General features: G+C 45.7%; 1 protein-coding gene across 1 annotated transcript in view; it reads right to left on the bottom strand.

Annotated features, from left to right (window-relative positions):
- KCNQ3 (potassium voltage-gated channel subfamily Q member 3) overlaps positions 1-13,175 on the bottom strand; it is a 298,396-nt gene that overhangs the window by 5,689 nt on the left and 279,532 nt on the right. Inside the window, 3 exon segments of the mRNA XM_079901356.1 lie at positions 1,524-1,655; positions 4,009-4,111; positions 5,011-5,213. Coding sequence (XP_079757482.1) covers positions 1,524-1,655; positions 4,009-4,111; positions 5,011-5,213 — 438 coding nt within the window.

The following is a 13,175-nucleotide window of genomic DNA, read 5'->3' as shown; positions in this document are numbered from 1 at the left end:
TTCCCTCCTTCCATCTCTCAGAGAGACACATTGCATAAATAACAGCACGTTAGGCTCAGAACTCGTTCACGTATCCTTTTGCTCGGCAGCATTGAGCACCGATTGTGTGCCCGCCACTGTGCTGGGCCGTCACAGTTGGTATTCCATTTATGGACAAAGGAAGGTCACAAATAAGCATTCTTCCAACCCAGCAGCATCGTTAATGGTCAACTCATTCAACATGATGGTCCTATTAACTCTGCAGGACAACCCAATGGTGAAATATTCAGATGAGAAAACTGAGGTCCAGAGAGGACCTGACTCATGTCAATCTGAAATCTCACACAGGTCTGAGAATGAGCCTCAGGGCTTTGGCTTCCTGATGTCAGTTCTAGGACGTGACATCAAAGTGTCCTTTAGTTGTTTTAAATGATTTTCTTTTTAAAAGGATATTTTTACAATTCATTGAAGATTTGATAAATTTAAAAAGAAGAAATAAAATCACACATGGACTCATCACATCAGTAGAGCTATGGTAACCCCTTGGGGGAAGTCTTATTTCTCTTCTTTAGGCTCCTGTAAGGGAGAGTGTGTATGTGTTGTGTATATTTCCAAATAAATGTTACGTGTGTACATTTTTGTAATCACAGTATATAAATAACATAGTTAATATCATCACAAGATCTAGGTAGACTATATATAAATATAATCATACGTATGTCCATATAAGTATCTAAGTGTACTATAAGTAATCATATTATGCATATATATATTCACTAATCACATAAATTTTTATCTCACTATATACATTTTTAACATGTCATTTGATGGCTGCATAACTTTTTAATGAGAGCAGGTACCATTCTTTTCTTAATCACTATTTATAGATTTGAGGCAGTGTGGTATGTTACAGAGAATGGGAGTTTTGTAACCAGTTGGATCTGGTTTGACTTCCAGCTCTGCCACCTACTAGCTGGGTAGTTTTGGGCAAATCCATCGTCCTATGAGCTTCAGTTTCATCACTGGTAAGATGGCAGCTATAATGCAATACTTAGGGGGTTATAAGGGATTAGAGACATAAATGTAGAGCGCCAGGTGCCTAACAAAAATGGAGGCAGTTACTGGGAATCAATGCTGTTTCCATATTTTCACTAGTATAAATAACACTTGATGAACTTTTAATTGGGTGAAAATTTCTATTTAGAATTAGTCAACTGGACTCATTTTAGGTAATCCCAATTTTGTTGGCAACATCCAAAGCAGCACAGTCAGGGGCCAGTAGCACAGATGCCTTTTTTCTCCCTGAGGCCTAATCAGGGTGTTGATCTTGGCCGTGTCAATGTCATAGAAATTCTTCCCAGCCTGTCTGATCTGGTGTTGGTTGGCCTTGACATCCATGTTTGATGAATATGTTTGTTCTTAAAATTTCTCCCCTGCACTGTGGATTACTGAATGCCTTTCACCCTCAGCGCTAAGGTCTACCTGGCTCTGTCTAATTCCTTAGCAGTCAGGAGAGCACCATCCTTCCAGGTGTGCTGTCTTACCTCGTCTGAAGGTACTTTATCCTGGAAAGCATGTCAAGATGTCCGGCGGAATACTGCTCAATCACATCCTTCACGTCATAAGGCCTCAAAGTCTCCTTGAATTTTTTTTTATAGAGACGGAATTGTAGAATTCTGCAAGGCAAAGTAGAGACATTTGTACATCAAGAGTGGACAGTAAAGGAAATTATGATACAAGATGAGCAAACTCTGGGGCGGGGGAGGATAAAACATCCAAAAAGAAACAACTTGATGAGAAGTTTCAACTCTTGGTCCTGGTTCTACCTCTTGGAAACACACTGAATGAGGCTGGCTGGCGTCTCTCCTTCATGACTACCCCCTTCTACTCGTTTGAATAATAAATTCATAGTAACAATAAGAGCTAACATTTATTTCACATTCATTACATGCCAGACACTGAGCTAAGCGCATTTTTAACAATTTGCTAATAGATCAATTCACAGATGATGCAACTGTGGCCGAGAGAGCTCCAGCATCTTCCCAGGGCCATCTAGCTCATAACGTCAGAGTTTCCTTCAAACCCAGGTTTGTACGCGGACAAGGCTCACGGTCCTAATCCTGTGTCACACTGCTTTCTGTTTGAGGACAGCTGACATATCTCTTCCTCAATAGCCTCCTCAGTCTTTTGGCTTACGAGCTCCCGGAAGAGAAAAGCTAGCTTCTGTTCCCCGAGTTTTCTCAGGTTCTCAATTAAGTGGGGGCACCCAGAACTTGGAGATGCTGAACCCTCACCTCCATCTTCCTGGGAACCAATAACGTCATCCTAGGTGATTAATGCTCCTTGAAATTCCCATCACGAGGTCAACTCTTGCTGAACATAGTGTCAGTTAAAACCTTTAATCATAGGCCAGGCAGGAAACACAGCTTCCCAGGTCCTCCCATCTCATACTTGTACAGGCCTTTTACTTTTTGGCTGCATCGGGTCTTAGTTGTGGCACGCAGGATCTTTGCTGAGGCAACAGGTTTCTCTCTAGTTGTGGCGTTCGGGTTTTCTCTTCTCTTCTAGTTGTGGCATTCGGGTTTCTCTCTAGTTGTGGTGTTCGGGTTTTCTCTCTCTCCTCTTCTCGCTCGAGCTCAGTAGCATGTGGGATGTTAGTTCCCTGACCAGGGATCGAACCTGAGTCCCCTGCACTGTAAGGAGGATTCTTTACCACTGGACCACCAGGGAAGTCCCATGTACGGGTCTTTTTTATGGTGCATTCAAGGCTCATTTTGTTTGTCATAGCCCATGGCGTCAGCCCCTAAACACTATTTTTGCCTATTGACTGTATATCCAACTCGCCATCCTTTCCAATTTTATGTCATTTTCTAAGCCTGCCCTTTACATAGCTCCATCTAAGGTAGGTATCAGGAACTATGGCTTGCAGGCCAAATCTGGCCCACTGCCTGTTTTTGAAAGTAGAGTTATGTTGGAACACAGTCCCAGTCATTCATTTATAGACTGTTTACAGTTGCTTTTGCACTACAGAATCAAAGTTGAATACAGCGGAGACCTACGGATCATAAATCCTGACATATTTACTACCTGGCTCTTTACAGAAAAAGTTTGCCAACCTCTGAACTAAGGCATCAATGACAATGCTAAAAAGGATGGGGCAGAAGCCAGACCATGAAGCATCCCGGCAGAGACCTCCCTCGAGCTTGACACAGATTCATTCATTGGTTTTCTTTGAATAAGACCATTCAACCAGTTATGAATCCAGGTAGTTGTGTTTTTATCCAGCCTCATTTCTGGGACATTGTACAGGATGGGATCATGAGGAACCAGGTCAGCGGCTTTGCTGAGGGTCACATATTATAAACTATTGTGCTCCCTGATCTACTGGACTGGGAATCTTCTGAAAATATCACGACTAGTTCTCAGAGACTCTGACTTAGTTTCCAGAATTCACTGCCACTATGGCGGAGTGCTTATAAGCCCATATCCTGGTCAAAGTTTCCTTGAAGTAGTAGCATATTTTTATTTTCTTGTGGAATTCAAAACAAAACAGAAATAGCCAGGGTGAATTACAGTCTTGTCTGAAGCAGACAAAAAAATCCTATCCGTGATTATCTTGTTGAAAATGCTAATTAAAAAAGAACTAGATGGATGAAGACAGGCAGAAGAAAAGCTATTTTGAGTGAGAAGCCTTATAAAAGAAAACTCCATGTCAATACACCCCTGCCTGCCTCCCCAACATCCTTTAAAATAAATGGTGGCCGAAGCCAGACAAGAGGGTGACAGTCGGAAACACTGTCAGGGGCCTGTGGAAGCATTTTTATAAAACGGAGAGCAAAGGTCTCCCAGGATGACCTGCTAATGCAGCCGCTCCCTTAGAACTGACATAGTCTCTGGACTTGACTCAGGGGTTACCTGAGGGATCTTCTGCCCACCTTCCCAAAGCCCAAGAGCACTTTACAAAACCGCACCCTGTGGAGCTGAGCTGGGGCCTCGGGAGGCCCACAGGCAGGGAGGAGGGGGCGTTACCTGACGGCTCGGATGGCGGCCTTCAGGGTGGGGATCATGTCTTCGATGAGGAAGTCATTCCCGTAGCCCCTGTCCTCCGCTATGGGGTCGGCCGTCCCGGCATCTGGGAGGGAAGGAGACACATGTCAAGGGCAGGTCACAGTACTCGGAAAGGCTCGGGGACCTGGTTCGGTCAGAGCCATCCAAACTAGGCCTCCTGCATCTCCATTCCCATTTCAGAAACCCCGATGCGTTCTCCAGTTGTGACGTCATTCCGTCATCCAGACCCTCTCCTCATCTCCCTTCCATTATCCAGATGTCTGAGTCAGAGGTGCCTGTAGGTCAGGACTGTTGCTGGGGGAGAAGGCTAGGGTGGAGGTGATGTGAATTCCAGGGTTCCGGAGTGGCCCTTTGGAGGCAGCCAAGGGACACACGTGGGTGTTTATCAGACAGACCCGGGTTTGGATTCTTGCTCTGTCAGTCATTATCCTTGTGACCTTGACTTGGGGGGTGGTCACTTTCTGAGCCCTACTCATCCTCCCTTTTCGTAAGTGAAAGGGGCACACAGATGTGTTGCTCCTACAGCCCCCATGGGGCACTTCTCCAACACCTCCTCCCACCCCTGGGGGTGCTGAGTTCCCCAGGTGTCCAGATCACTCTGCACCGGGCCCCTCTCCATCCTTCGAGGTGACCTCCATGGCAATGCACTCATCAGGGCCCCCCTTAGGATCCATGGCGGCATGTCCCAAGGCTCCCTGGAGGGGATGTGCAGACACATGTGGTGACCCTGGCCCAGGAGAACAGCTAACGTGGGCCCTCTGCTCTTGGAGTGAGTGCAGGGACCTATCACAGCCCAGGGGCTGAGGATAAGACAAGTGAGACGCTGATGCAGGGCAGCAGGAAAGGGCTACTTTGTAGACTGCAGGGTTCTTCCACAGGGAAGGGAGGGAGGGAGGGGAGGAAGGAAGAGGGTGGGAGGAGGTGACAGGGAGGAGACAGGGTGAGGAAGAGGAAGGGCGTTACCTTCAGAGCTCTGCCAGAAAGCATATGCTTTCATGCGGAAGGCGGTGCGGAAACGCTCTTTATTGTTTGAGCCAACAGGCTTTGGTTCTTTAGAAGGACTTTCTTCTATGGCATCTACATTCAGAGGGGTAAATAGCTTTCCTTTAGTATTGCTACCACGAGGATTAGAAAGGCGAACCCGATCCAAGAGACCCAGCTTTTGGCTACAAAATAAGCAAAAGTGAACAATTTTCCTCCTTGAGTGCAGGCTTTCGTAATTTCCCGTCCCTCTCCATAAAGACGCACACATCCTCTTCCACGCGGGAGTGGGACTCGCGCCTCCAGGGCTCAATCTGATTGAGCGGCTTGGAATGGGACAGGGCTTGGTTCAGATCCTAGCTCTGCAACCGACTAGCTATTACACCTCAGGCGCGTTTCTCTGAGTTTCAGTTTCATCATATGCTTAAGTGCAGCGTAAACGAGATCCAGGATATAAAATGCCAGCCTGTAGCAGCAGGCAGCAAAGCTTCATTCCTCCTCCACTCCCATCTCCTCTGCATCAATAACTTCCCTTGTACCGCTCTGTGGTGCCCAGATAGTGACTCACAGAGGCGAAGCTTTATCAAGTGTTCCTTGAACAGAACTGAATGACATAAAGCAAGTACCCTAACCTGGTGTCCACCGACACCCCGCCATGGACAGAACTTTGGGGGAGGTCCATGAGCTTGAATGGGAAAAACACTGCATTTTTAATTTACTAATTAGATTTTAATTCACTAATCTCAAACTGAAAATTAGCATGTCTTTCAATTATGAATGAATGAATAAACCCCAGTAATATCCTTAATGCCCCAGCCATGTCCTGTGACTTTCCACAACAGAAATCACAGGTCATTTTATATCCTGTTATCTCCAGGTATTGCCATGCTCGTCACTGCTTTGAAATTATGGTAGTATTCAACCTGCCACTACATCATGCCATTAGATTCAACACAAAGAAGCACGTATACGACTGCATCTCAAAAGTTTAAATATTTTGGTAATTACATTTCAACATTATCAGTTTCTTTTGTAACTGTCTGCCTTTTATTTATGGATTCAAAGTTGTTATTCTGAGAAAGGGTCCCGGGACTTCATTGTACTGCCAAAAGTCTTCTTGGCACAAAAAACAGTTAATGAGTCCAACAGAAAGTTGCCCTGGTGCAGAAACCATCTAGGTGTCCTCGGGCAAACCTGTGACCTTAACCAGACTCAGTTACCTCACCTTTAAAATAGGGATAAACACGTCCCACTTCACTCGGTTGCAGTGGGATCATGCCTGTCAAGGATTTGGCATGGAGCCTGGGATACAGTCGGTGCTCTATAAATAGTAGTTTCTCCCTCTGTCTCTTAGCCTCTGCCCCTCACCTGAGTGGGCACAGGAGGGAAGTCCTTTTGTGTGGTACAGACCAGAGAGACCCATAGTGCTTGTTTCACACATCAGTACACTCAGCTCAGCTGCGTTCTCTCCATCACCCACACGGGGCTTGGTACCCAGCAGGTGTGCATGTACTTGTGGGAGAAATGAGTGAACAAATGAATATGACTATGGGTGGTCAAGTCAGCTTTGCGTCAGCCTGAGATAACTGAGTATTTCTACAGTCTGCGTCTGGTTATGAGAGCCAGAAGCTGCTGCCATCTCTGTGGCTTGGGGTGGTGAGGAGGTCCTGGCGGTGGAGCTGCAGAGGTGGGAGCACCTCGTGCCGAGCAGGTGCCTTACGCTCTCTGAGCACCGGGTCCTCATCGGTTAAGTGGGCCTAACAACACTTTGCTTAGGAGAGATTTGGGGAGCATTACATATGATAATGTCTGTAATGCTTCTTGTCTTCAGCCTGGCATAGAGAAGCCACTAAGAAGTATTTCATTAATGAATGAACGAACAAGTGGATGAGTAATTGTTACTGACTCCTTCTGGACTGTTGTCTCTCGCCCAGCATTGTTACATGAATACATGTACATGCCCAGAGTAGATTCAGAGAAATGCCAGTACTCAGATGATGCCATCTTTCCTGAGCTGGTCAAAGTTCTCAGAGTGGTTTCCTGACCGGTACTAGGTAAATGACTAATGAGAATAAATCAGGGTCCAGGGGCTCAAAATACTAAACAAGGCAGGATGTCAACTGAACAGAGAAGGCTTTCCTAGCCATGAGCTAAGGGAGAAGGGGACTTGAGGTCAGTCACTTCTCAGGCCCTCTGCTTCCTGGCCCCTGCCTACCTGTCTTGCTATACTGCCAAGCAGATCCATCATTCCATCAGTACCAAGCCCCTTGCCCATCCCCACGTCCCCTCCTGCATGCCTTGGTGCACTCAGCCATGCCCTTCCTTGCCTTCTCAGTTGACCTCATTCCCATCTGCCCTTTAAAACTGCCCAAGGGTCCCCTCTTGGAAACTGAGTTCTCCCCATCTGTTCCAAAGACAGGCTGTGTTTTTCTCCGTCTCTGTGTCTGGTACCCAGGGTAGAGGCTGTACACTCCCACACCCGCCCGCCCCACTCGACTGTGTAGTCCTGGCAAAGAAAGGACTCTGCCTGGTTATCTCTGAACCCACCCCACAGCCTTGCTCAGCACAGCCTGATGGTCAGGACTCTGGGGCAAAACTGGCCTGAGGGGAAACGTCCTAAAAAACATGTAACCTAGGACACAGAACTCATGCCGTCTGGTCCTCAGCTCCTTCACGGGCACAATGATGAGGGCCAGCCCATGTTACATGTGGCTGTGGAAGGGTTAAGTGAGGGAATACGTGTAAAGTGCTTAGCTGACTGTCTGGGATGCGGATGTGAGAAGCTTTCAATAAATGCTGGCTGTCACCATTATCTCGGTAAATAATCCTCTTCCTACAGAAGCAGTAGAAAGCTAACGACATGTGTGAAAAGGAGGGATAAAATTTCCTGAGCCACAAAAAAGTGTTTTTTTTTTTTTAATGAACTGAGATGAGTTCTCAGGATTTATGTATTATTTTACAGTACTTCTTCTCAATGCTAGTCTCAAACACTCCCCACTGTCACAGAACTTGACCTGGGCAGGAGATAAGTGTATGAGAAGCTTAATTTTAAACTAAGCAAGACAAAAGTAAAAAAAGTAATGGCGGCCACTTTGTCCTGATTTGAAATCTCAGGACAACTGCTGACTATCAGATAATGAGAGAACTCTCTTGGTCTATCTCCGTTGGGATTTAGGATTCGCTTGTTTGGCATTTAAATGTTTCCCTGCAACTTCTAACAGTCTGAATTGCTTTGGCTATGTTCACTTAATACCCCACTGGTCACAGAGATCGTTTTATGAGAGAGGGATTCTGACAGCATTAGGAATCCAGATGTGTCGGGCACGAGTCAGGAACCTCGGCTCTGAATTACGGCCATTGAGCCTAAGAGGCTTAGCGGAATTCTTTCTCCAGCAAAGTGGGTGATCAGCTTACGTCTTAATTGTGTTGCCTGAAATCCAAGACCCCAAAGGGTAATCAAACGCAAGGCAAAGTTCATCCTTGAAACTCAAAACCCATCTCTGCCCTTTTCCGTATGGATTTCTAGTGCATGATTCAGGCTGTGTGTCTGGAGGCTATGCTGGGTCTCGCAAGAAAAGCTCTCCTTGAAGCTGACATCAGATCCCCTTGGAAAGCCGGGGTCCCTGATTTGTTAAGTGCAGACAAATGACTTCCAAACACGAATTGGGAAAACTGGAAATAGAGACTAAGGATGGCAAAAGTAAAGTCAAGGCTATTCTTTCCTGGCAAAGTTGTTCAGCCCCTGCCCTGGGCTCCTGCCCCAGGGAACTCTAAGTTGTGTTAAGCTCCACGCAGTTCCCTGATTTCACACTTCCCAGCCTTGGCACAAATGGTGACCTGTATCTAGGAAAACCTTTATCCCTTCTTTTATCCAAAAGACCGACTTTTTGTCTGAAACTTCGTCCAAATATCAGTCCCGAGGCACACTTCCACTCTTGGTCCAGTTAGATATCCATTCACTGTGCTTTTTTTTTTTTTTTGAGGTACGCGGGTCTCTCACTGCTGTGGCCTCTCCCGTTGCGGAGCACAGGCTCCGGACGCGCAGGCTCAGCGGCCATGGCTCATGGGCCCAGCCGCTCCGCGGCATGTGGGATCTTCCCGGACCGGGGCACGAACCCGTCGTGCCCCTGCATGGCAGGCGGACTCTCAACCACTGCGCCACCCGAGAAGCCCTCACTGTGCTTTCTTAAAGACTTTTCTCAACCATGGCGCTTGGCCACCATAATGAAATCTCTGACTTTCGAGGGACTCTCTCTCTCATTTTGCCCCCAATGGCATGTCTGGAATCGCACTTGATTGACATCACTTGGAGAGTGCTACTGGCTTCTAGTGGGTCCAGGCCAGGGATGCTGCTAAACTTCCCACAATGCACACAGGGTGGCCCCACAGCAAAAACTTATCCCACCCAAAAAGTCAACGGAGCTGAGTGTAAGAAACCAAAAGCTATCTGTTCAGAAACTGTACTTTGTCTAATGATCCAGCATCTAACACAGTGCCTGGCACATAGTAAGCACTGAAAACACTGTTACGACGTTGGGTGAAAGAAGGAAGGAATAATAATATTTGACCTTCTGATTAAGAAAATGAACCCAACTTCAGCTGAGGGAGGATGTGCTGTAGAGTGGAAAGAGTGTTGCCTTTGGGAGAAGAGAACTGGGTTCAGATCGCTGCCCTGCAGGTAATATTTTTTAACTTGGGTAAGGCGTTAATTCTTTCTGATTCCGTTTTTTTTTTTCTTTCACCTGTAAAATAGAGCTAATGTTATGTATTTATTCCACAAAAATGTGTTCTACATCTTGAAAATGCTAGGCTCTTAGTAACTTGCTAAGGTAATAGTTGTGACTAAAACAGACGTGGTTTACAGCCTCCAGGGAGCTTACAATAAGGTCAAGAAATCACACACTAGGCAAACAGATATATGTATTGTTGGAAATCTGACCAGTGTCAATGAAGAAAATGTTGCCTGTCAGATCAGTAAACAAAGGATGTTGCAGCCATCAAGCCGTCACATTACAGCTGCCCCAAAGGTGAGCCCTGAGGGACCTCAGGATGGAAACACGATGCCCCCCAAGGTGCACTCGGAGGGGCTTGAGGATGAGAAAGTGCTAGATGCTGGCCCTAGAGAGCTGAGGTGCCTATAGTGGAATGATTTCAGTGAGCCCAGACTTTTGCATCTTCCCATACATAGAAAAGCGCTAAACTCCTTAACCTGAGATGCCAGGTTTTCTTTAATGAACAGTAAACTTTCGATGTTCTGACCACCCGGTCTTTGTGGCAGAAACTCCTATATATCCTGGATGCTCTTTGGAACGGTCCTGCAGAGCGATCTGACAGGCTGCAACCAGGGCTTAAGTCCTCAGAAAGTCTGCCGAATAAAAAGTAATTCTTAACTTCTAGGTTGTGCATTTTTTTTCAGTCAACACCAGGAAGCAAAGAGAGCGCAGTAACAGAGAATATCATGCGGTCACCTTAGGTAGGGTGGTCAGGGAAGGCCTCGGGTGGATGGGAAGAACAAACAGAGAACCAGTTTCAGTGGTTCAGGTTCAAGATAATGGTGGCTCCAGACATGGAAGCTGAGACTGGAAGAGTAAGAAGAAGCAAGACTTCAAAGAAAAGGAGTGAGACCTCTCCAGGCAGAAGACTCGCACGTGGGTGCAAAGGGTGTGAGGGCTGGTTTATGCCACTGAAGGGAGCGCACGTGACCAAAAATACGTGAATGGGGGACAAAGGGCAAGATGGGATCAGAGGCCAGGTCGGTCAGGGATTTTTAGAAATAGAATTCAAAAATAGGAAGAGGAAAATAGGAATTTCTATTTTATTCTAGGTCTACCTGGAGACACCCAAAGGGTTCTAAGAAGGAAAGAGGATATCAACTTTGCTTTTAAAAAGAATTCACATGTTCACAGCAGCACTGTTCACAATAGCCAAAAGGCGGAAACCACCCAAATGTCCGTGGATGGAAGAATGAATGAATAAACAAAACGCAGTATAAACATACGACGGAGCCTTAAAAAGGAAGGAAATTCTGACACGTGCTACAACATGGATGAACCTTGAGGATATTATGCTCAGTGAAATAAGCCAGTCGCCAAAAGACAAATGCTGTATGATTCCACTCATATGAGGTGTCTAAAGCAGTCAGACCTGCAGAAGCAGGAAGCTGAATGGGGAGCTGGTGTCTAATGGGCGCAGAGTTTCAGTTTTATAAGACAAAGAAGTTCAGGAGATTGGTTGCACAACAATATGAATATATTTAACGGTACTGAAATGTACATTTAAAAATGGTTAAGACGGTAAATTTTATGTGTATGTTACCACAATAAAAAATTGTTTTTAAAAAAGGGAACACCGGGCTTCCCTGGTGGTGCAGTGGTTGGGAGTCTGCCTGCCGATGCAGGGGACACGGGTTCGTGCCCTGGCCTGGGAAGATCCCACATGCCGCGGAGCGGCTGGGCCCGTGAGCCATGGCCGCTGAGCCTGCGCTCCGCAACGGGAGAGGCCGCAGCAGTGAGAGGCCCGCGAACCGCAAAAAAAAAAAAAAAAAAAAAAAGGCAACAAAAAAGGAAACACCATGGCTGCTCCATGGAGAGTGGATTGGAGGAAAGCAAGGAAACAATGAAAGACCAAAGAAGATGCCACTGAAGTTCCTAAGCTGGTGGCTTGGACTTGGGTGACTGCAGTGGGAAGGAGGAGACCAGCACTTGGACATTTATTCTGGAGAAGAACCACAACAGTCTTCCTTGATGGATTCTGTGTGGCCATGAGGGCAAGAGGCAGGTAAGGCACCACTCCTGGGTTTCTGGCTACACAAATGGGTGGGTGGGGACGCGATTTTTTTCCTACAGTGATGCCATTTTGTTTTCAGTTGAGCAAAAGGAGCAAAACAGGTTTGGAGAAGAAATCAGAAGTTGAGTTTGGCAGTCCCTTGTCTTCACACACATACACGCTTGATACAAGACTGTGGTGTGAAGCGGATCTTAGTAGATGGTGAGGATTTGCCTCACAACTCAAACAACTTAGGTTGAATATTAGACGTCACTCTTAAAATACTTTTGGAATTTGGAATATAAAAATATAAATAAATTTTGGTTTGTATGTGCTAAAGAAACACTGGAAAGATACCTAAAAACTGAAAAAGATTATTTATGGGGGGTAGGAGGGTGGAATGGGGTAGACAGGGATGGAAGTTGTACTAAGATGTTTTACTGTTTGCCTCTATATTATTTTGACTAATGAACCATGTAAATTTGTTTTAAGAAACTTAAAATTAAAAAAATTAAAATTAAAAAATCATTTAGACTCTCTCCATTGGGAAAATTTCTCAGTGGTTATACCTTCCTGCGGTATATCCTCCTCTCCCTTCCCGTTTCTCCTCCTTATATACTCCCTCCAGGGTTGAGTCCTCCTCTGTTCCAATCTAGATGCTTCTCACTTCCAATTCAATTAAACTCTCTTTTGTCTCTACTCTCACACTCAGCTCTTGGGCCCACGTTTGCACATTAAAAACTCATAAAAGTGTTCATATGAACAAAATACAAAGAGAACCTTAGGAGTACTTTTAAATACAATTCTTGCCCTTCCCATCCAGGATACAGAATAAGATGAGATCGTCGGGAGGAGGTGTCAGTGAAGCTGTGATATCAGAGAGAAGTTGGAAGGGAGACAACCCAATAGGTAAGGTTAAAAAATATCAGAGGCAAACAGTGCTTAGTAAACAACTTTGCTTGGGACCAACCTGACTATATCCTCTGCCTCCTTATGCCATCTTTGTTGGACATGTGTGTCCTGGATAAGCTATAAATATGTTTTTTTAAAAAAACAAAAAAACAAAATTTGAGCTTGGGACAAGTTACTTTTAGGAAGACTGAGAGGCACCCTGTCAAATAAATAGTTGGGGACCTTATCTTTCTTATTCATAGCTATATTCCCTAAAAGGGCTTCTGGTACACAGGAGGGTCTTAATAAATATTCATTGGATAGGTGGATGGACGGATGAACAGATGGACGATGATGGACGGATGATGGATGATGGATGGGTGGATGATGGATGATGGATGATGGATGATGTATTATGAATGATGGATGGGTGGATGGACAGATGGATGGATGATGGATGGATGATGGATGGGTGGATGGACAGATGGACG

This window comes from Stenella coeruleoalba, assembly GCF_951394435.1.
Source record: "Stenella coeruleoalba genome assembly, chromosome: 17".
Taxonomy (NCBI): Eukaryota; Metazoa; Chordata; class Mammalia; order Artiodactyla; family Delphinidae; genus Stenella; species Stenella coeruleoalba.
This window is presented reverse-complemented; position numbering and strand designations above follow the sequence as displayed.